The sequence below is a fragment of the Xiphophorus maculatus genome, chromosome 23 (assembly GCF_002775205.1).
Source record: "Xiphophorus maculatus strain JP 163 A chromosome 23, X_maculatus-5.0-male, whole genome shotgun sequence".
In the NCBI taxonomy this organism is placed as follows: Eukaryota; Metazoa; Chordata; class Actinopteri; order Cyprinodontiformes; family Poeciliidae; genus Xiphophorus; species Xiphophorus maculatus.
Window position 1 is genome coordinate 8409406 of NC_036465.1, and position 24662 is coordinate 8434067.

A 24662-nucleotide genomic window follows, 5' to 3' on the forward strand; every position below is an offset into this window, starting at 1 on the left:
GTGCAGAAATACTTGAATATTCATGTAGCTAATCGATTGATAGGCCTGTCGCAATAAGCAATAACTCAGTTGTGTGATAAATTAAAATGTAACAGGCTCGATCATCTTTATTTGCATGATTTATTGTTTTTAACCACAAACTGGGTGACAAAAATCTTCAGTCTGGATCTTTGATCTCAACTAGCTCTTTTTTTGAAGAACAAGTTTCTTTACAGAAACTTCATATTTTATGATCTACTTTATTTATTTGGGATATTTAAAACGTCTTCCAGTTCCAGTGTTAAATGTTCATTAGAATTTAAAGTTTATTGAACTTTGAGAATGTTTTACATTATTATGCCATTATTGTTACATTACTTTAAATTTGTGTCTCACAGTAAAGCTTATGTTTATCGTGACAGGCCTATCGATTGATAGCTTCTTCTCATCAATTTATCACAACGCTGTCTTGTAAAACTCTAATCCCAGAGCTAAATAACTCATTAATCTACAACTTTATTTCATACTGTGGCTCAATAAGTAGGTTTAACCCCTGAAATCTAGAGTACGGCATAAACATTTTATTAGCATGCCTTGTAAACAACTAAAAGTGCATAAGCATCATAAAAAATATGTACACTAAAATGACTTGCAGGAAGCAGAAGAGATTACATATGTACATGACTTTTAAAACGAATCCTTAAGATAACAGTGGTTGTTTTATGTGTGGCGCAGATCCGAGCTTCTGGCTCTGCGTCACGTTGTCGCAGCCGTCGCCCGCCATCATCACCCTCTGGTTGATGCTATTCTGCACAAAGTCTTTAAGGCCGTCGAATCCCTGGGTGAACAGATACTCCAGGTACCAGTTCCACGGCTTGGATTGCTGAAAAACACACGGGGAGTCGCATCAGAAAACATCTGAAGGACTGTTAGATCAAAGACGGATGACTGAGGTGAGTCAAGACTAGACGTGACGCCTTAAATGAACACAGAACGGAAAAGGAGACTCGTTTTACCTTGATGGAATTGAGGTCCGTGTCTTTCCTGCCGGGCCAACACTGATAAAGAGACGACATTAATATTCAGTGACAGAAATCTGTGGGAAATCTCACAAGATCGCAGGTGGCCCAAACCCCCCAAAAAAGGTGGATGTGTATTATTAAACATCTTAAAGGGCAGCCATTAATTATAAAATATCCCTACTGATTAATGCATCATCTTTGAAGGATACATTAAAACTCATTTGTCTTAATTTAAGTCTGTTTGGCAAAATTCACAGCAAGAATCCAAACTGATCCATCAAAACAACAGACAGATTTTCTGCCTGGGAAACTTCCAGTTCCACTTCTTTATGAACATAAAATACTGAATTTTTGACAAATATTTCTACAACCTACAAGAAAACAATAGAGAAAGACAGACATATGAAGAGAGGATGAAGGAAGAAGGACTGGAAGGAAAGAAGAAAGTAATGAAGAGGGGAAAAGGAAGAAAAAAGGGTAGTAAAACATTAAAATGAAAAGAGAAGAGAGATGAAGGAAACAAAAAAGAAAAAAGGAAATGAAATAAAGGACACAATGAAGCAAGGAAGGACAAGAAGTAAAAGGAAGGAAGGAATGAAGTGGCGACATGAAGGGGACATAGGAAACAAAGAAGAAAAGGAAGAACACAAGAAAGAAGGAGGTAAGTGAGAAAAAAATGGAGGAAAGAATAAAAAGCACAAGAGGGGAAAATGGAAGAAAACAAGGAAAGATGAGGAGGAGTCAGAAAACAAATAAAAAAGGGAATAAAACAAAAATTATGGAAATGAGTGGCAAAGAAATTGTACAATCAAGGAAAAAAGGAGGACACAAGATTGGAGAAACGAAAGAAAGAAGGAAAGAAGAAAAGAAAAATAGTAAAACAAATTTAATATATAAGGAGAGAGATGAAATAAAAAAGAAAATCAAGAACATAGAAAGGAAGAACAAAAAGGGAAGTATGGAAGGAAACAAGAAAAGACAAAGAAGGGAGCATAGGAAACAAAAAAGAAAAGAAAGAACAAGAACTAAGGAAGAAAGGAGACAAAAAAGAAATGAAAAACAAAGGAAAGACATTGAAGAAAGAAAGGAAGGAATGATAAGAGGAGAGAAAAGGAAAGAAACAACAAAGGATAAAATAAATGGGACATAGAAAACAAAAAAGAACACAAGAAGGAACCAAATAAGTGAGGAAGAAAGGAAGGACACAAATAAGGAAGTAAGGACACAAGAGGTGAAGAAAGAAAGGAAAACGGGTAGCAAAACATTAAATATATGAGGAAAGCGATGAAGGGCACAAAAAAGAAAAACGAGAACCCGATTTAGACAGCAGTCAAGGGGATAAACTCTGATAACATGAATATTCTTCATTCTCCCATCTTCTTCCTCCTAACTCGTGGAGAACACTAAACTCAGTTTCCCAGAATCCCACTGACCTTGTGGTGGAAGTCCAGAGCGTAGCTCACGAAGGCCGGGTGGTGGATGAGGTCGAAGCGCGTCGAGAACTGCGGCACGCCGCTCTTGGCGAGCAGCTCGTCCGACAGACGCACGTCCGCTTCCGGATAACACATGTTGGAGTTCCACAGGCAGTTCACCAAGAACACCTGGTAGCGGTTAAACTCCCGGAAAGTCTGGCGGCTGATGTGAAAGCCCTGCTGCAGCAACAAAACAGAACCAACGAACAGGAGGAGATTCATTTACTGAGTTTGATTCATCGTAATCAGAGTTCGGTAGTAATTAGTTACATTTACTTTACTAACCTTTCTGAGGAAAATTTATTTCTAGGAGTATTTTTACTACACTGTACTTTTTACTTTTACTTGAGTTACTTTACTATGAAGTATTTCTACTCTTACTTGAGTAAATTTTCTAGATTTTCTATCCACTGAAAGAACAAACATGTTTTAACCAGAAATTCTCCAAATAGATCTGCAGTTTTTGTTAGTTTTATAAGCTATTTTTATTTTCTTCTTTATTTTCTTTTGCCTGATTTTGTTCATTTTTGTTACTTACATGAATTATACCAAAAATAGAAAAATTTCCATTTAATTTTATATTTTGGTCAGTCAGGTGATGTAATTTGACGGCAACTTTCTACTTTTACTTAAGTAAACTTTTACTTGAAGCAGTGCTACTCTTACTCGAGTACAATGTTTTAGGGACAATGTTTTTATTAAGACCTCTGGTCTTAATAAAAACAATCAGGTGGCATTTGCAGGCGAGCCGGTCGGCCGGCGGGAGAAAAACCTGCTTAAAAAGTCAGAGCTGCGTTGAAATAAACATTTCTAAACTCTCATGTGAGAGGAGATTATGGTTATCAGGTTTACGCAGACGGACTGGCTGAATATCAAATATCTACCTCAGTTTCTAAAACAAACAGCTGGATTACTGACACAAAACTGATCCAGCCACAGATCCACAGGTTCATCCTTACCTCAGTCACTTTCTCCTGCCTCTTAGCAGACGTCAGGTTCACTTTGTACCTAGACAAAACAGAAATGATGCAACTAATTACAGAAATATAATCCCATTAAAGCTAGAAATAAGACTTTAATTTCACACATCAGATTTTGTCAGGCCTCTACATGCCGATATGTGATGAGACATTGTTCTTTCTCCCACCTCAGCCAATTTCATCTACAGTGCTATCTTAAGGTAGAAATTCATATCGTCAATGTATTTTTATTGAGATTTTAGGTGACAAAGTGGTGCATTATTGTAGAACAGAAGGAAAATGATGCTTGGTTTTTGAGGTTTTTGCGAGGCATGCATTTCTTTTACTCTGTTGCTCTTAAATAAAACTCATTGTGACCAATTAGAACGACCCAGTTAGAGTGAGTTCACATTAGCCCAAATTAGTCCGCTTTAATCAAACTCAGATTTCTTTGTCTAGAAAGTCCAATTCATTTGGGGAGGTGTGACTACTGTATGCAATCAAACTCTGGTGCAGATCAAAAAAGCAAACTCTGGTTTGCCTTAAAACCATGGTCTTGATTCAGTTGAAGTGAACTCTGGTGCAGTTTGAATGCACATGTGAACATCAAGTGGACCAGAGACCCCTCCAAAAGCAGGAAGAGAACTACTGTATAGCGCAGGGGATTCGGGGTAAATGCAACCAAAACAAATTCAAGAGTCTGTCACTAGAGCGAGAAATGACACAGTCTTTTACCAAAGACAAAAGAGAAATCCTACAAAGGCAAAAATCTGACGCTACTCCATTTTTGTTCACATTTTGTGAAGAAGGAAGTTGCGTCCTGTTTCTTCTTCTGACGTTTTTGTTGCCACCACAGACAAGGAGGGAAACGGGTTTTTCAAAAGGCTCGGTTCATTTGACAGAGCAGTGTGAAAGCAAACCGCACCAACTGAAAATCATCCCACCTGATGGTCTACTGGACTATTGGGTATGAAAACACTCTTAAAGTCCTGACCTAAATCCAATTAAAAACATGTGGCAAGACTTGAACATCATGTCCCACGTTCAGTCTGAGTGAGCTTGAGATAATTTGTAAAGAAAAATGGGCCAGATTGAAAGTCTTTGTTTATTTAAAGCTAGAACAGACAAAGCACCAAAAATGTTCTACTAAGGTATCCAGGAGGGTTTCATTTTAGATTTGTAGATTAAGAAAAATAATTAATCATTTGCCTTCCACTTTATAATAAAATACACTTAAGGTTTTCAATTTTAACTCCACTAAATGTGTGAAAGATCAGAGCCTATGCTACCAGATGAATGGTCTCCCACCTGTGCATGATGAAGGCCAGTCTGTCCACGCTGACTGGGTCGGCAGCGAAAAAGGCTGGATAAAAAACTCCTGGAGGAGGCATGACCACAAGAGGAAGGCCAAACTTCAGGAAAGTGTCACAAACCTGCGGAAGGAGGGTGAAAAAATTATTCTCCAGCTCTTAATCTTAATCAAAGCTTTTATGAGTCTGCAGGGCTCTGCATTGACATCCTGTAATCTGATGTACAGTACACTTTCATGTTGGGCCAATAATGCTGCGCTCCATTTAGCTGAAAGTCAGATCTCAGATCTGGGAATTATGCTATATCCAGTTTGATCTTGATTCCAGTTGGAAATCAGGAAATTAGTGGGATTTGATTGTTTTTGTGCTGGCAAACTACTTATAACAACACAAGTTAATAACAATGTATTATATGCATACAGATTATGTTCACATGTTTGACAGAAGCTTGTGAGTCCCTGATGATAATTATAGTAAAATAAAAATACTTAATTTTTAAGTGGAAAGAGGATTTCAAATAAAGTTTCTAGGAGTGAAACTGGGCCATAAAGTCTGCTTTGAATCGAGTTAGATCCAAACTGGCAAAGACACTTGCAGCTTTGGATAAAACATACAATATTTAGACCCAGTTAGCAGCTCTCACTTACTGTCTCATAGAAATCCAGAATGAAGCTGAGCAGGAGAGAGTGGCAGTCCTCCAGCTGGAGGCCCACGGAGGCCAGCCGACCCACGAAGTGAACCAGCTCCATCACAGAGTCCTTGAACCCTGACAGGGTTATGTTTCTGAGACAGAGAGCAGAGCAGAGGGTCACACACAGAAACCGCCTGCTCAACTGACACCAAGGGAAACTTTCAACACACGTTTACTGATTTCAGATAAGACGGAGAAAGATCACTGCAGCAGAAAATATTATAAACTCAAACCAGAGGGGCATTCATAATGACAGATTTACTCAATGAGTCAGCAAATTTTACATGACATGGCAGGGATAGATTCAAGGCTCAATTCTGAATTATATTTTTTATTTACACTAGGGCTGGAATGTATGGCTGAAAAACTCATCACAACATAAGCATTTCATTCAGTCGATTTTTTTTTTTTTAACCTTCAGATGCATCCTTTGCTGAAGTGTTCACTAAACGAATGCTATGTTACTGCATTCTAGGCAACAAAATGTGTATTTCCTTCCTTAAAACCAGGACCAAGTGGTTTGTTTATTTGCATATTTACATTTTTTCTAGTATTTTATAAAACAGGTAGGGCTGGACGATGTGAATGAAAAACATATCACAATGTAAATGCTTCATGTCAGTCAATATCGATAAGAATTGATTAGTTCTTTTTGTTTTAAATATCTGAAGTACTGAAGAACTGGTGGTGTGACCTTTCCTGCTTTATCCACAGTTTTCACTCCACAGCATTGATTTTTTATTTTCAAGCAGTTATGAGGCAAAACCTTAAACTGCTGCTGCGCCAGTTACTCAACAGGTCTTTGCTAGGTAACCAAAGAATGAGCGAGTTGATTTCACCAACCTTACTTAGCTGTGGTTCTGGATCAGAGAGTGCAGTGAATATTCAATAATCTATCAGACATATTATCAGGTGTCTATGGCGATATATATATTGTTATTGATTGATTGTCCAGCCCTACCAAAATGCACCAATTCGCCTCATCTTCAAAAAAATAAATAAATAAATAAAAGTTGCAAGTTTCTCCTTTTTTTGCGTTAAGTGGATTTTTATAAAAACCAGGCTCCAGTTGTTCTTCAGGCTCGGGTTTAACCGAGTGGACGTAAAACTCACATGGACGTGTGGCTGTTGAGGCTGATGTCCAGGTCATCTTCCAGAGCGTACGCAGAGTGCCAGGTCAGCCATTTTAACAGCATGTGGTTTAAACATTCGATCAGTCCACACTGCAGAAACACAGAGAGAGAAAGCACTGATCAAACACTCAATGAGCGCAGCGCTTACAATGAATGCAAGGCTAACACGGGTTAGCTGCAACCATGAAGATCCAGTCAACATGGAGCTACAATGTGAGGACAATTCAGGGTTTCTGAGCATTTTAAGGTCAAACTTTTCATCTCTTACATTTCTGTTTAGGCCCTTTTGTTTGGATAAAATGGATGGAGGGATGGATGGATGTAAGGATGAAAAAATGGATGGATAGATGGAAGAAAGTGGAGAGAAAAAAACAGATGGAAACATGACGGAGAGAAAGTGGATGGATGGAAAAACAGATGGATGGATGAATATACAAACTATCGGACGGATGAATAAATAAACTAACTGATTCACAGATTGATGGATGAATAGGCAGATGGACATGGAGATCGGAGACGGATGCACATTTTAGAAAACAGGATTTAAAAATAAGCTTTTAAAAACACCTCAACATTGAGAGCACCCAGATTTTTCCAGAAACCCTGAAGTTTTAACAACTTTTGCCTCAAACAGCAAACTCACCTTAAAAAACAGCGAGGACGTGAAGAAAAGCTGCATGAGAGGATCGAACAGCAACGTCTTGATTTCTGAACAGGAGAGAAAATATCACAATTATTCCTGCTCAACAAACAGCTCACATTTTCTAATAAAGCTGCCTCAGTCCGGCTCTCCGTGTCTATCAGTTACCATGCTAGGAAGCAAGTAAGATAGAAAGCAGCATTTTGTTTTTGGTTTTTTGGACACTCACGCGAGCTCGGAATGACGGGAATGTTGCTCAGGAGGCCGAGGATCTGCGGACGCAGTAGAGATCCGTCCCAAACGTTCAGGAATTTGTACATGAAGGCATCAGAACTGTTAAACCCCTCCTAATGGACAAAAGCATTGTTTAATTAAAACATGGGGCAACAATTTATTTAAATTAGATTCTGACTTTTTTCTCCTAATTCTAATTCTGTGTGAGTCTATGTCAAGATCCAATTAAATAACCAAATATCCTTAGGTGTATGTCAACTATGCTGCTATTGTATGAAATTAATCATTTAACTATTTCTTCCCTGTTATAAAATTTGTAAACGTAAAATGAAAGCCTGTCCCAAATTCATTTGGTAGATTTTTTAAGATTAGATTTGTCTGATGGTGTAGAATGAGAATTTAAACAATTCTGAGTCTGAGAAACAAAAATCTCAGAGTTCTGAGAAAAAAAGTCATAATTTTGAGGAAAAAACATTTGAATTCTGATTTAAAAGAAAACAAACTGAATTCTGAGAAAAAGATCTGAATTTTAAGGGGAAAAAGTCAGAATTCTGAGGAAAAAAAATATGATTTCTAAAATTAAAGTAAGAATTCTGAGGGAAAAATTAATTCTAAGAAAAAAGTCGGAATCCTTTTTTTTGGTGGCTCCAATTGTCTTCCATACATTGAATTTATTTGTTAGATTTGAGTTTTAAGACTCGATTTGTTTTACGGTGCATTAACAGTTTAACTATTCTGATTCTAAGATGGAAAAGAAAGTCAAAATTCTGACTTTAAACAAAGAGACTTCATTGTCCTTCAACTGTACATTTGAAATGTACATATTGGGCAAATTTTCATTCCAATACCAATAAGTAAAACAAAATAATAAAATTATTAATTCACATCTTAGAAATATTGCATAATTATAAAATAAATGAACACATGCGATGAGACGCTCACTTGCAGGAAGTGCTGTACCGACAGCAGCCGGTTTAAAAACTGTAGTGCTTCCTCCGGGTTCTTATTGGCTCCTCCATCGCTGCAGAACAAAAACTCTGAACAAGAAAGAATAAAATTTAGTAACTCAAACAGACAAATAAAAGAAATTATTCTGGAATTTTTTTATTTCTTCTCCTAAAATAATTCCCTTTGATTAGCCAAACTAAGTAATCCGCTGGAGTTCAGCTCAAGGTCAACTTTAATTTGGGAGTAACTTCTCCTGCTTGTCGATGATGATGATGATGTCACAGCGGTTTTGTAGCTTCACGTCCAATCAAATCTCATTTACCTTCGTGGAGAGTGTAGCCGAGCCAGAAGTTGAGTCGCAGGAGGGCCGACTCATCCTGCACGCAGTCCAGGTACTGCAGAGCCAGACTGGAACCCAGCAGAGAGCCCATCTGAGCCGGCAGCTGGCGGAGGAACAACCACATAAAAACATCATCAGACACCCATCAACACCGACAGGCACCCAGAGGCACATTTTAATAAAAAAACAAAACATGCTCTGAAAGTCAAACTTCACATTAAAATACAGAATTTGTTGTTTTACTTTATGATCATCCTGTTTACCAGTATTAGGAGAGTTAATGCTGATGACAGAGTTATAATTTTCATTAGAGTTTAGTTTTATTTCACTGTGACCTTTTTTTTAGTTTTCATAGAGTGTTTATTAGATTTTACTAGTTGTCATTAGATAAATATTGTTTAGTTTTTATTAGTTATAGTAGTTAGTTTTTCCCGATCGTGGCTAATTTTTAGGTGCCAAATTCAAAATGGTAGAAGTGTTTTATTTTGATTATGTTTACATCATTTGGCTAATCATTTGGCTCCACAATAAGTACAGTTTTTAAAAAATGAATTCAATTATTGTTTGCTTTCAACTTTTGTTGTCGCAATTCTGTATTGCCAAGAAGAGTCTGAGTGCCGTAATTTACCGACAACTGACGTAAACTGCTTGTGTGGGGGGATAAAAAGAAAATAAATCTCATATCCGTTCAAAAGACTAATAAATAAATTCATAAACACAAAAACAAAGGATTTCATATCTATAATTTCAGTATGTTTTATAAACGCACAATATAGTTCCCATTAGTTATAGTTTTTCCCCATTAATTACCATTTTTATTTATTTCAGTTAACGAAAATGTTCTCTCTATTTCAGTTTTTGTTATTTCATTAGTTTTAGTTAACTATAATAACTTTGGCTGATACAAAAAGTCAAGCCGAGCTGAGAATCCAGTGACAGCGCACAAGCAGCTGCCTCAAAACACGGAGAGGCTGCCAGTTTTATGGATAAATTTGAATAAAAAGGAGACAAACTATGAACAGACACAATTTCAACAAGAAGCGATAAAGTGTTGATCCTTTACCAATATAATCAACACAATAAAAGAACGGTTTATTCACAATTTAAAAAACAACAACAGAGTTAAGAAAGATCTTTGGTTGTCTTTTATAAGCTGTGTTGTGTGCAAATAAAGAGGTGAATTTATGTGTTACACTGAATCTCATTTTATTTTATTTATTTATTTTTTTGCTTTTATTACTCATTCAGGACAGATAAACCTCTAATGACGTCTGTGAGGGGAAAAAACATATAATGGTAAAGTTAATGAGACGCACAGCGCTCATAAAGCGGGTTTATCCTCTAATCTAATAAAACAATTACAGCTGTGGGGCCACCTGTGCTCGGACTGAGATATATATGCGCTGCACGTCATCCAGATTAGACGGTGCAACAGCACCACCATGTGGCGGTAAGGCGGCATCACACCAGAAACAGATTCAGCGCCCTGAAGTGAACGAGATGGATTTTAAAATAAACCACTCTAGGCTTGTGTCACAATAACACATTTTTCTGGATGATAAATTGTCCCAAAAGTTATTGGGATACACAATAATATCATTGTTTTGAGACCGTTTTCAAGTAATATAATGGTAATTGTATTAAAAACACACTCTTAAAGATCAATAAACTTTAAATTCTAATGAACATTCAACACCGCAGCTGGAAGACATTTTAAATATCCAAATTAAATAACAAAAACAACAAATAAAATTAATCATGAAGTCTCTGTAAGCAAAATTGTCCTTTAAAAAAAGTTGCGACCAATTCATCAGACTGAAGATTTTTGTCATCCAGTTTTTGGTAGAAATACAAAAACGATAAATAATGTTAATGGAAACTATTGAGCTCATTTTAATTTATCATTCAATTAACTAATTTATTACTTATTGCGATAGGTCTAGTAAATTTGTTTTAAAGTAACATAAGTGATTACTAATAAGCTAAATGTGCAACTTTAAGGCAAATAGTTCACAATTTGGATATGAAGTACCTAGAATATATTTTAAAAAACACTTTTCTTTCACTGTTTTCCTAATAATCTGGTTTTTAAACCAAAAAAATGTCTCGTGAAGTACCATTTTGAATATAAGAAAAGTCTTAGATTAGTCCAGGGACAGTGTACCTCGATGCGATGCATGTTTTGCAGCAGCTGAGCGAAGGACTGGATCTGCTGCATAGGAACCAGCTTCCTACTGGAGCTCTGCGCCGCCTGGGGCTCCTTGATGGTGACGGGGTTCAGAGATGGCAGATCCAAGTGAGCGTGTTTCTGGAAAAGCAAAACAAAAGATTTCACTACACATTCAGACAATTTGCTGACGCATTTCTGGATTGTAGATAGGAATGTTTTAAAATTAGATGTCACCACTTCATATTTAAGCTAAGCTTTAAAAGATTCAACAGTTAAAAAGTGTTTATTTCAGGTATTGTTTGTCAAATCCATTTGAATAATATTGGTACTTTGTTTATTCAACCAGAAAAAAAATACTCCTGTTTATTTGCCTAGAATATGGTAAAGTTTTCAACAAAATAAAAGCAAACCCACTGGCGAAAATAGTAACTCAGACTGTTCAATAAATCAGCTTATTTTGTGTTTGTTTACCTTCACTTACAGATTAATTACACACAACATGATCTGATTCATTTGTGTATTTCTGGGGTTTTTTGGCAAGTGTGGCTTTTAGCTGAAGAAAACCCACGACTCAGTTTCTCAAAATACTAGATAATAACCTAAAACCAAATAAAATTGTTTTTAAGACAGAAATGTTGGCTGATACATCCTTTGACTTGTTGTCACAGTTGTCTATAGCTGCGTTTCCATTACAAATGTGCGCATAAGTTTGTGAATATTCCACAAAACAAACACAATTCTACAATTGCATTTCTTCTTGAATTAAAGAAGTGCAATTTTTAAAAATCACATTAAAAAATATGCTCAAACTACTTCCTGTTGTCGTCTTCTTCATGGTTTACGCCACTGACAACATCCAGGTGTTGACTTGTGATGCAAAAAAAACTTCTTTTTTTTTAAAGTGGCAAATTTCCATGAAGCAAATTTATTTTTGAAATGTCAAATTGAACAATTATACGGTCAATGAAAACGTAGCTACTGAAACCGTGAGCAAGAAGGGTAAGCAGAACCCTTCTGGTTTAATAATGGTAAGTTGAGTGGAAGGAAAAAGTTTTGTAGAAAAAAAAGGTGCACAAGAAACATAACCACAGCCTTAAGAGGATTTCTTCATGATTTTCACTGCTGACAAGCTTTGTAGAAATGCAGATAACCAATTTCTGCCTTAAAGAAAATTATGTTGCTGCGCCTGATAGTCCAGAAAAGTAGCTTCACCTAAACCTCACAGTGGATCCACGTAGATTTGTCAAGAATAAGATGAGAAACAGAAGATTCAATACTATCAAAAACCATTTCTTTAAATTGATATGTGTGTAATTTTATGAGAAACTGCATTTGGGGGTTTATTTTGCTGTAAGCAATAATATTTACTTATGATTTACAGATATAAACTAAATGAAATTAAATAAAAAATACTATCTAAGTCCACTTGTTCATTACAGATCGACTTTCTAATCTGATCCTGTTACTAGTACTAGGATAAAAACAGAGATATAGGTTGTTTTCCATTTGTAGGAAACACATGGAGCCTCTGGTCAGAAGGCTGATGAAATGTTGCAATAATGCTGGGAAAGCAGCAGCAATATGTCAAGTGTTGCAGAAATCATTTAAACTCTCTGAATAATATGCTGGGGAACCCACCCTTTTCCGAGAGGCGGTTTTATCTCTGACAGCGAAGGCCAGACTGATGCTGGAGGCGACCTGCATGTCGTTCCTCTTCTGGACTGCGATTAGAGCCGACTTCCAGGGGGAAATGTGATTCTTAAACCCACTCTGCAAGAAATCAAAGAGCACATGTGTTTCATTGCTGTTTAGAGTTTACAGTCAGGGAGTATTAGAGGAGCTTTAAGTTTGAAACTAGAGTACAAACCTTCATCCGGGATGGTATGGAGAGTGTCACCAGCTCAGGGCAAAACACTTTATAGAGAGACAGAAGGTACAGCAGGTAAGGCTGCCTTCCCTGAGGAGACAAGAGAGATGTGCAACACGATGCATAAAACATGCCTGCAGAGTCCCAGAAATACAACAATCAGTTCTGTTGTTACAGAAATAATAAGTCCCATGAAAAAACTACAGATGCTTTTACAAAAGGTTTACATGTTTTTACTCATTTATGTCTTGAACAACATATTTCCATAGTTTCTCTCTGGCAAGTCAGGAGATATGATCCTATCACCCAGTAATCATAACACTTCACTTAAAGAACCAAAAATGGAGGGAAGGAAGGAGGACGTGAGAAAAGAGAGTGAAACAATAAAAGAAAGTGCAAAAGACAGAAATACCAAATGAAAGAAAGAGTCAGAAAAGAGTCAAACACAGAAAAGAGAAAAAGACAGAAAAAAGTCAAAGACAGAAAAATCCAAAACAAACTAAATCAACAGGAAGTTTACCAATTTAGACTGCTGCTCCAGTAGCTTCCTGACTCTGAAGACACGCACTGCAGTGGAATAAAAATACTGTTAATATTTTTCACAGAAGTGAAGGAAACACAGAACAGAAAAATAAATATTAAAGCCTGGCTTACCATTTTCCTTTCTGGTTAAAAGATACAACAAGTGGCAAATGAAAGGGCACTGAAAAAGAACAAGAACAAGAAAATGTAAAGTCTTGTTCATAACATGACAAAATATAAACATCAGTTTATATTACATATAATTAAAGTTAAATCAATTTTGCTCTGACCCTTGCAGGTATAGACGATAGATGAACAGAATGCACTTTTGAGGTCAGACACTGATGTTGGATATGAAGGCCTGGATCACAACTCTAATCTAATCCAAAAGTGTTCATTGATTTGAGGCCAGAAAGAACAAGTCACCAATTCTTCCATATCAAACTGGATAATTAATTTACCTTATTCGTCCGGAAACATAAATATGTCACATTCACCATCATCAGCGTGTGAATAGGTGAATAACGGCATGTAGTGTGAAGCATTTAGTCTATACAAGTACAGGCCATTGGCCATTTACATGTTAATCTGAGAGAGGAGTGAATGAACCCACCTATGTTAAACATGAAAAACCAATACTAAACACCTACTCTGCATCTCTGACTCGTCTCTCCATGCGGTTTCATAGCATTTCAGACCTTTGGACAAGAGACCAAAACAACTCAGACGGCAATATGAGGGATATGTTTGGACCTCAAGCAACAACGACCCAGCTATTGAGCTGAATAGAGGCTATTATATGTCTTTAATGCTCAATCTGTGACCTTAATTTCTCTATTGGTATGACTGTTCTCACTGCTACTGACTGTAAACGGTTCAACCATGTTCAGTCTTTTAGATCAGAGCGGAAACATCTTGAAGACAGTAAAAACGTCCAGCTGGATTTGATAACTGAGACTCAACACCAGCAATTTGCTTCTTTAAAGTTGGTCATCTCATTATTACAACTCTGTTATCTAACAATTTTCACACAGCAAAAGGTATTTATGACATAGTTTCTCGTATTTATACCATCTAGCAAAAATAAATTAGCTAGCTATTAAATATGAATCTCATAATATTTAAAATGTCATAATTTAGCATAACTTTGAATTGTATCTCATGATTACGACTCATTTGTCTAATAATAATGAGGTACAATATTGGGTATATTAATAATCATAATTATGAGACTTGGCTATATCTCTGAGATATTGGTGATAAATATTCATTTCTCTGTCATTTTTTTATTTTAAAATACAACAAAGTAGTTTTTTTCTCATTGGAAATAAAATGGGCATCTCTCAAAGGATTAAAGAATGGTGCGCAAATTGTTAAAATAGTGTTTATCTGCTCTTATTTTCATGTGGCAAATTATTTACTCTTCTCTCAACTATTAACAGAAATGTTTTAATAGATATTACAGGAAACAAACCCTTCTTATCAAAGTTGACCAGCTTTTGTTTATAAGCTGCAGCTCTTTATCTTTAGCTACTTTTCTCTATGAGATTAAAACTGCCCCAAAACGCTACCATTACTTCCCACCATTTTCAAAGAAGTAAATAAGTTTCAAATTAAATCAACACAGAGAAGATGAGTCACATACCAGATTCTCATCTGTGACGAAGCTGAAGATGAAGCCATAAATGGCCCGAAGCTTGTCCTTCGCATCGATCATGTCAAAAACAGTCAGCACCCATTTCATAAATAAAACCTACAAATTTCAGAGAGAAAAACACATAAACCCAAAACATACAAACAAAATTGACTGAATAGCAACAAGATCAACTTAATTTTAACAATTTAAAAAAAATTAATCTGGGCTGTGTTTTTCTAATCTACATTATTTGGATGTTAACGTGTGGAATTGATTGGATTTTCACAGACCTGAGTGCTGATGGGTAATTTCCGAACAGTGAGCCAAACTATGGCTCGGACCACAGCCTCCTGTGGCACCACTGAAGCGGGGAGCAGACACTTCAACACCCGTGCACATGGACTGCTCCCTGCAGACGTAATAAAAAGTAGCAAACGTCAATAGACAGATCACAGATTAACATAGTATTTTCTACAAAAGGTGCCATATGTTTTTACAACTCACTGGTCCATTATATCATCTCTCATATCATCAGCAATAATTCAAAGAAAATGTTTTGTTTTACATTTAAAAATTGTCCGAATGAAATAGAGAAAGTTGTCATAAACATGCAGGCTGTTGGAGTATTTTCAGTTTGTGTGATTGCTTAGTTCAGTGCTTTTCAAGATGTGGGCCTCTAGGGGGCACCTCAAAAAGTTAGAGTGAAGAGAAAAAAATTGAAAAATTAAACGAAATAAAGGAATAAAATACATTTTTAAATCTTTTTTTTTTTTTTAGAAATGTATTCTGTTATGTTTTCTTGTTTTAAATATAAGTTAAAACAACTTATTGAAGATGCAGATAATAGATATTATCTCACAGATAGGAAATTCAGGAAAAAGTTACTGTCTTTCTCATCTTTCTGACTGGCAGCCAAATTTATAAAGTTGCTTTGCTCCTCGAACCAGAAATGGAAACATTTCTGACAAATAAAAGACAAACAGCAGTGACCCTGCTGTTGAGGTCACTTCTGCAAAATCCTAAACTACGGAGATTAAATACTGTTTGATGGGATTAATAGAAAAACATTGCATACTTTTTTTTTATCAAAAGAGGGGATTGTGGTGAACATTTTTATCTGATAATCTATTGAACATCAGATTAATAAAGTCATAATATATTATCTGATAAAAAATTTCCACCATAGAACTCATTGTTAACGAATGCTAAATGAATGCAGTAATTGTCGAATAGTAAATAAAAGTGAGGAAAAAAACTGCAAAATTCAATATTTCTTTACATATTTTGTAGCATTGTCTGTGAGCTTGCAAAGGGGGTTCCTGACCAGAAACTAACATCGTTGGATGGGGCCATAGCATGGAAAGGTTTGGGAACTCCTGGGTTACTTAGTTGATAAAATACTAATGTTTCCTAATCACATAGCTTGTTCTTCAGTTTGCTGTGCTAAAGTGTAAAAGTTGCAGGAATTTGCTTCAAAGAGCAGCTAAGTGGCGGGCTTACCCATGCGTAGGCTCATAGCAAAGTCCAGCATGACAGAAATGGCCTCTGGAGACAAACCCCTGCTGAACGCCACTTTCTCCACCCGCACCAGATTGTTCTCCAGCTCATCGTTACCAGTTGCAGGAGTGCCTGCTTCCACTAAAGGACAGAGAGGGAGGCGAGGAAGACACATCAGAATGACAGAAATGCAACTTCCGAGGCTGGATGGGATGGGATACCATGAGAACATAAAGATTTCCAAAGAATACAAGTATATATCTACAGATTAGATATGCACGAAGGAGCATGTAAACATGATAATGTCCTGAAACAGCTCTGCACAAATAAATTTCTGTTAAAACTTTTTAGAAGTTCACAACATTTTAATTTTGATCTCATGTGACCTGTTAAGTGGCTTGTATTTATATTTTCTCTGCTTATTTCTATAACCATGATAGTGGTAAAGAACAATCTCTCATTCACAGAACCGAGGTTTAAAAAAATCTTAAAAATTAAAACTAAAATAAGAAATAATTTAAACTCAAAATGTCATTATTAGTGTTATGTTCAGGGCAAAATCCAATTAAATTTGACTTTTCAGGAGTTCCTCAAGAAAAATAAATTGCCAAATTACCAATTATAAGGAGGGCTTAATTCCAGTAATGCTAACTAATCATTGTTCTTTCACTTATAACTGGGAAGAGTATGAATAATTTTCTACATGCCATATTTAAAACAAAATCTAAATAGAAACTTTTTGTTTGAAATCGATACTCTTTCTACACTACTGTTTTATCATTTGAGCTGGGTGTTTTATTTTGCTGGTCCCATTAGTTCATTTCTTTTGATTTATCCATTTGCAGTATGTTTATAAATTATATTTTTTGTGTTTGACTATTTATTCCCCAAGAGAGACACAGTCTTTGCTTGAGACACTGCAATAACACTTCACAGTCATAAATGTGCATTGAATTGCGTGAAGTAATATAGTAAATAATAAAGTATCCTATCTACGCAGAACATATAAATACAGTTTATGCAGCTATTACTGTGATAATCTAGACATCCAGTAACTAACATTTATAAATAATTGCTTGTTGTTTATCTCAAATATTGTGCAAGGTGTAAATAAATACAACATTTATCTTTTTGATATAGGGAAAGTGGAGAAAATGTGAGGGTTTCCTAGCTGACTACTACTGTTCTGTAGGACATGTTTATAATCGTGACGTAGGTTCGTCTTCCTCTGCGTTAAGATAATACACCATAAGCTATTTATAAAGACATTTTACGTTCTCCACTATATTCCGCCAATTACATGTTTCTGTTCATTATTGTACTGAAGTTTATAACTCAAGTACAGTTCCGTTGATGGCTATGAATCCAACTGTTTTCGTTTGTGGACCTACCTTCAGAGAAATATTTCAAGGCCAAAACGAAGGGGTCCTCCTCCTCTTTCTTCCTCCTCTCCTGTTCTGCGATTCTCAGACTGCGGTTGCTCCTCCGAGTGAACACAGACTGGTCGCTCAGATCCGAACTGTCCGAATCCGACAAGTTTAGCTGCGTCGCCATGTCTACATTGCTAAAAACTTTAGAAACACAATCCCCTCCCCAACTCTGCTTCCGTCTGTTCAAAGGAAACTCAAAATCTTCCGCGCCGACCGTTTGCTATGCGCCTGCGCAGTGGCGTCCATCCGCTGAGGTGCTTCACGGGAGTTGTAGTTTGTTTTGGTTTGTAGTTCTTGCTGAGAGAAAAAGCTAGCGGTTTCCCTGATAATAAATATGAAGATTTTGTTTTCTCTCTCTCTCTCTTATTTAGGAAAATATTTAATCACTAAAGTCTAAGAATAACATAGTAATATTTTTGTTATTTTTTGTCAAACTATTAGAACTATTGCCAGTAGAATATTGCTGAAGAATAAAGAATAATTCTCAAAACTAGCTTCAGGCACTTCAATATACTTAAAATTAGCCTTCTTCATCCATTCCAAAACAGATTCGATGCATGTTTGGCATTACTTTCTTGGTGGAACATAAAATTGTGGCTATGTTTTTCACATCTGAACTAGTTTCTGTCACCTCAAAGGAAAAGATTTTGGTCAAAATGTAGAGGAACGATCCAGGAACCTAACAAAATTAAAACATTTGGACAGCATAACAATAAGTAAGTTTGGAAAAGCCCAATTAAAGCTTTCAAACCTTTGTAAAGCATTGTGTTGGTGGCAGTGCTGAGGGTCTATTTTGCTGCCACTAGTAGTGATACATCATACAACTACCCAGGAACCACAGGTACAAGTTACAAGGTGTTCCCATGGGGCAATTAACATAAACACACCAAAACTACTTAACAAGATAGCATGCTATCAGGCTAACTTCAGACTTTTGGGACAGCCCCGCCCTCAATTCTAATGTTTTATTTTATTCAAAATTTATTTTATCAGGCAAGTAGATAGAAAACAAATTATCAATTACAAATATATATATAATTACTTAAAAACTGATTCACAAGATTATGCTTCTTTACAGAATAATTGTTTTCAAAATTCCTCTAAGTTGAGGTATACACTTAAAATCCAGAAAAAAGTCATGCTTCAGAGGGATCATTAAAAGCTCTGATATGATATAGTCATGCTAACAATGCCTGTTAGTTTCTGCTGCAAAACTGACTTAACTTTGAATGAAAAGGCATAGATAAAAGGGGGAAAAAAGTCACTCTCACCTCCAATTCTTTATTTAAAGTTCTTCATTTACAGAAATATTGACAGGATTTGTAACTGCACCTAAAATGCTCAAAGATGGAAAAAAAATCACCCAGTTTTGTACTGTAACAGTGAATTACAAGGAATAATATACAAGTTCTTACAGACAAAATTATAATTGTTTTGGTTAAATTGCTGCTGTACCAGTTAGCAGCAAACACCTGAGGCAATCTGTGTTGCCCTAAACCTGGCAGAAGAAAGAGAATATTCAGATTATTTTATTTTAAAACAGGCCACCATCTGAACACCCAGAAATATCTACTGAAATAAACAGTAAATGAGTATTTGCATTATTTTGTGTAATTCATCTTTGTGTTGCCACAGCTTTGAAAAGCTGACATGTAAGTGGTACAAAATTTTATCAACAGTTCTTTTTTGGCTTATGCACTCCTGACTAAATTAAGCATGCTTCAAATTGACTTATAACAGGTCTTTCCTAGCTACTTACGGTATAAAAACAAATTAGAAAAAACTAGATCCAAGGACTGATGGAGAAGCGGCATTCTCAAATCAACAATTAAAATATGTACTCAAGTAAAAACACAAACATTTATTACAGCTGCAGCACTCAAATAAATAGAAAACAGGACTGTGATGACAATAAGTTGAGATCAATCAGGCATGATTGTCCACAATTATGCAGAGGAGAAAAGGAACATGAGTTTTTAGTTTCACAGTGGAAGTGCAGAGGAATTGGTGAACTTAATCAGTCAGCCAGCTGGACGACAGAAGATATGTATATGTGGAGGGTTATTACTAGAAGTAAATGATTCCCTTTAATTTTCAATTACTGCAATCCATTTCTTCCTTTACCGCTGTAGACCTTAAGACTGCTTGACCTTGTTCCTTTCTTGGTCGTTGATTTGCAGCTCCTCCCGGGTGTCCTCCCGCTCTGGCCGATCATCGCTCTGCCGGGCGATGAGCAGCCGGCAGGTAAGCAGAATACCAAAGACTAGAGCGTGGGCGTATCGCTTCAGGGGGTCCCCTACTAGCTGGTGGAAGAACAGCACAGCCAGCATGACGAGCAGCAGCAAGAAGTTGGCCACATCCTTTGGCCGGCCTGGGACCAGGGTCAGCACCACTCCACAGCCCACTTCTAGGGACCCAATGATCTTGCGAAGCAGAACGGAGCTGATGCCGATTTTTTTCAGACCTGGCAGCGCCTTGGCATAGCTTTTGTATGCCCTTTTCTGAAAAAAAAAATCGCAAAGAAAAAGCTAAAAACTCTGCAAATGCTTTCACCATATTCAGCAGATCCAAGTGTTATTATAGTTTTTTAAACAGTTACTATTGGGGGAGCAACAATTGCAGTTTCCTATCCGATCACAAATCTTTAAAAAGCCTGGCCTGCCGATTTTGATTCTGGCCGATACTTTTTTTTTTTTCTGAAATGTCACAAAATATAGCAAGAATGTTGCTGAATTGCTGGGATGACTATTGTTAACTGCAAACATGCAGACATGACCTGGTGGGCCAGTCTGTCAGTCAAACCTCTCACAGCTGAGCAAAAGAGGACAAAGGCTGATTTTTAGACCTTTGCTGAGGCAGACAAGATCAGCGGATAAGATCAACTTCACATTTAAGTATTGGCCAGTCAAAATCTCCCAAAATTAAGAAAATCAGCACCGATTTATTGGTGCACCCGGAGTTAATCTAACCCACATCGTTCCAATAACAAAGACGAGTTAAGAGCCACTTTTTTCCTATGAAAGTTGTTGTGACAGAAAGTGTCACAACACTAAGACCAAAATATTTAATACATCTAGAAATCTTCCATAATTTTTTGGGCTAAACCATTTATCAAATATATTTTTAAAATTCTCAAAAAATTTTATATGATTAAACAAATCTATAATTATTTCAATTCTTTAAAATTGTATTTCAAAGAGCAACTGTTACAGTACTAAGGGTAAAAGAACCCAAATCCAACACAAACATCAAGAAGAAAATAAACAAATTATGTGAAACCTGACTTAATATGCCATAAAATAAATAAAAACAAAATAAAATATGTCAGTGGTCTACCAAATACATACTTACATATTTAACAGATTTTAAAAATGATTAACATGTAAATAATTTTATATTTAACTCATGTGACATTGTAAATACTTATGTTCTCATTAAAGCAACAAAGGAGGACTTTTAAATGCAATTTGTTGTGAGACTTCATAAACAAAATTGATCAAAATTGTGGTTGGTTTTAAAACTAAACCATGGTCATTTCACTAACAATAACATTTCATATTAATAACTAATACAATGATTGCCAATTCCTACTGGGGTCTTTTTGACGAAACAGAGAAAGTTTATTTTTACGATGCATTGGAGCGCAGGCATTCTATAAATAATCCTAATAATGATGAAATTATAAATAAATATGTGTCTATCTTTAACATACGACGTAGCCAAATTTGGATACACTAAATTATTTAATTACGTACTAAAAAACTGTCTATCTTTAATATGATTTATGAATGGTCTAATGTCAGATCATCAATCATTACTGTGAAACAAAAGCCATTAAAAAATAATGTGACAATAAATAATTATGTTTGCAACTCTGCAGAACTGTTGTAACTACTAATTCTGCACAATACAATAAATGCTTGCATTTACACCTCCAAATATAAATAAATGCAATTATTAAGTGTTTATCAGTACTACTGTATTACTGAATGTAATTGTTGCAGTAGAGCGACCATTATTAAAAATGAGAAAGTTTATTTTAGAGCTGTTTTTGTTTTTGTGAGGCCTTGGTAGGTATGCAGTGACTGGGTATCCCCAAAAATCTTTTATCTGCACTTTTAACAATAAATTACACATATATTATGATGAAATTTTAAGTTCACTCCAAACATTCTCATTTTTAATCCAATTATTTATTTATATATTTATACATTTACAAATTTCCAACATTAATCAATGTGTGATATGAATGTATGCCTTTATGATTCCGTATGTTATTTTTGATGGGGATCTTTGGGATGCCCTCCAGTCAGTTCTGATCCATGCAGGATGTTTCAACATCAGCACCTGCAGGTGCATCTCAGAAATTGCTCGAATGCGCCGCCATTGCTCTTCAGTTCTTTTCTTTCTTTCTTTCAAAAAGGAAGCCTTGCAACTACACTTTTAAATGTATACACATAGTAAATCGTTATTATTTCTGCATAAATGTAAGTAAATACACCGGCTTAACAAGAAATATATATTTTACATTAAAGTGCTTCCGCAGCGCCGATTTCGGATTTTTTTTGCATGCGTTATACATTGATGGAGATATATTATGAGGTTAATTTTACAATAAAATGACCTTCACAATGATGATTACAGCAGAGCCACATTTATCTGCAATATAACCCAATTCTTCACAATGATAACAAGGCTTTAGCGTGGCACGTTGCTCTACAAAGAACTAATTTTCCGGTTCTTTCATTATTTAGGTCAGCGTCTCCATATGTTAATATTCGAGCCCGTTTGCAGCAAGCCTAGAACAATGGCTCTCATTTAGCCCGACTGATGCGTTAAGAACCAACGCTTACTCACCATCTCACTGTAGGCATCTTTGCTTAGTCTCGGGGTGAGCTTAATAGTTCCCATAAACACGAAAAACAAACCCAGAGCAAAAGAAAGGGCCACTATGGTTATTGTCCTTGGCGAGGCCATGTTTCAACCGCCGTGCACGCAGCCGGGCCGCTTCCCAGTGGAGAGTGGATGAAAGTCGGACGGTTTCCCTCAACCAGGGGGATGGGCTTCTGGATGAACCAGGAAAAAAATGGCGACACGGTGCCACCGCCACTTTACTCCGCATCCCCGAGTGGGGGGCTTTCTTCACAATTATACACAACAGAGAGCAATTTAAACCCGCTATTAGGCCACAGACTGGTGAAACTGAACCGCTGAGAAGGAATGATTTTTGGCAGCAGTTGGTGTTGCTAGGCAACCATGATACGCTATCGAGTCACTGCACAGGATTAGCTTGATTCAGCTTCGTCCGGGTTGCATGGGGCCTGTGGACAAAATTATTTCATGGAAGAACCACCACACAAGACAGAAGAAGCTAAATTAAATTGTTTGAGCTAACAAGCGAGCTTGTAAAATTAAAGATTTGCACTAAAAGTGCAAATGGAATGTATGGAAACATTCTGTCAGAGCTTGATAGATTCAGGAGCAGTATCTTGTTCTAACAAGATCATATCATAAAAAATTCGTTATAGCCAGAACGAGATATCAAAATATGCTCCTCTGACACATTTGGACTTGTTAATAAGACATACTGTAAAGAGGCTCGCTATGATTCTCTTCTCACTGTATTTTAGTTTTACTGAGAGACTAATCTTATTACTACCAGTTTTGAAAAATGAGAAAAATTCTCAATTTAATACCGCATTTCTAGAAAGTTTTCTTGTATTAACAAGATGCTGCTCCTGGATTTATTTTTAAGTTTTGACAGTTAAAAGTTTCTGTAAAAATATGACCACAGCTGGTAAATTATTAAGAAATGTTTTATTTGTGTGACTTTAAATTTTGACTTTGAAACGAATGTGTCTATCTTGTCAGACAGAGTCGACGTTCTTCTGGTGATATTGCATCTTTACTCTGTTAATTATGACTATATTCTTGTAATTAAACAATTTAAAAAAATGTTGTAGCCTGGTAGCTATCATACAACTCACAGAAGGGACAATAAAAGTCATTTTGAAAATATTTTTCTATCATTTGTAATTTATTTTTCTTTTAGAAAAGAAAACGATAACAAAAAATCTATTAAAATAGGAAATCAGGTATAAAAAAAAACAACTTTAAAATGACTAAAAAACTGATTTATTTTTTATATTTACTGCTTCTGAGTTTCTAATTGCACCCTTTTAGAGTTTAAGTAAAATACAATATTTTACTTTTTGTTGTATTTTATATGAAAAACAAAACACAAAAAAATTAAATTGAGATTTTATTTTAAGTCATTTCGCCCAGACCTACCTCAACACGTCAAACGTACGTCATTGTGGCCATAAAGCTTCATCTTTGTTATATCAGATTATAAAACTACTTTTTTCCAGACATTGAAAACAAATCTCTTGTTAAAGGGTTAACCATTGGAAACCAAGGAATACCACCAATTTCAAAGAGTGAATAAACACAGATTATGTTTATCTGTAGTGTAATAAGTCTGGAAAGTTTATCTTATCTAAACTTTTTAAAAAAGTGAAAAATCAAAGCAGGAAAGAACACAGTCACCTGACTTCAGAGCTTTATCCTTGATATCTTTTTATCCAAAAGTCAGCTCCTAAATTCACCTAAAGGAGTCAGGTGAAATTTTTAGCCAAGGTGGAAGAACTTGATTCAGGAGCAGGTCAGTTTTTTTCCATCCTCCTCTCGCTCTCAGTCCGAGGTGATGGAAAATATGCGTCACCAAGGTCAATCACATGTTCCAGTGCTTCCAGCTCACAGCTCGTTTGTGGCTGCCTTCCATGAAAATACTCATTTTCTCTCAGTTTGGG

General features: G+C 36.0%; 2 protein-coding genes across 3 annotated transcripts; both read right to left on the reverse strand.

The window, feature by feature from the left end:
- Window positions 1-269: 269 nt before the first annotated feature.
- Window positions 270-18045, reverse strand: cenpi (centromere protein I). Of its 2 annotated transcripts, none has more exons than XM_023328247.1 (20): window positions 17812-18045; window positions 16424-16561; window positions 15214-15332; window positions 14933-15040; window positions 13420-13468; window positions 13286-13332; window positions 12766-12855; window positions 12537-12668; window positions 10893-11036; window positions 8711-8831; window positions 8383-8477; window positions 7436-7553; window positions 7210-7274; window positions 6547-6656; window positions 5390-5525; window positions 4741-4865; window positions 3433-3481; window positions 2435-2650; window positions 996-1037; window positions 270-862 (listed from the first exon to the last, which is right to left on the reverse strand). In XM_023328247.1, the coding sequence occupies exons 1-20, from the start codon at window positions 17972-17974 to the stop codon at window positions 680-682; spliced, it is 2250 nt and encodes a 749-aa protein (XP_023184015.1). In that variant the 5' UTR covers window positions 17975-18045; the 3' UTR covers window positions 270-679. The 2 variants fall into 2 exon arrangements, with proteins under 2 accessions (XP_023184015.1, XP_023184014.1); XM_023328246.1 differs by having other exon boundaries at window positions 2435-2653.
- A 1066-nt stretch (window positions 18046-19111) lies between these two features.
- tmem35a (transmembrane protein 35A) lies at window positions 19112-23074 on the reverse strand. The gene is made up of 2 exons (XM_005799513.2): window positions 22708-23074; window positions 19112-20351 (listed from the first exon to the last, which is right to left on the reverse strand). The coding sequence occupies exons 1-2, from the start codon at window positions 22825-22827 to the stop codon at window positions 19986-19988; spliced, it is 486 nt and encodes a 161-aa protein (XP_005799570.1). The 5' UTR covers window positions 22828-23074; the 3' UTR covers window positions 19112-19985.
- Between the last annotated feature and the right edge of the window lie 1588 nt (window positions 23075-24662).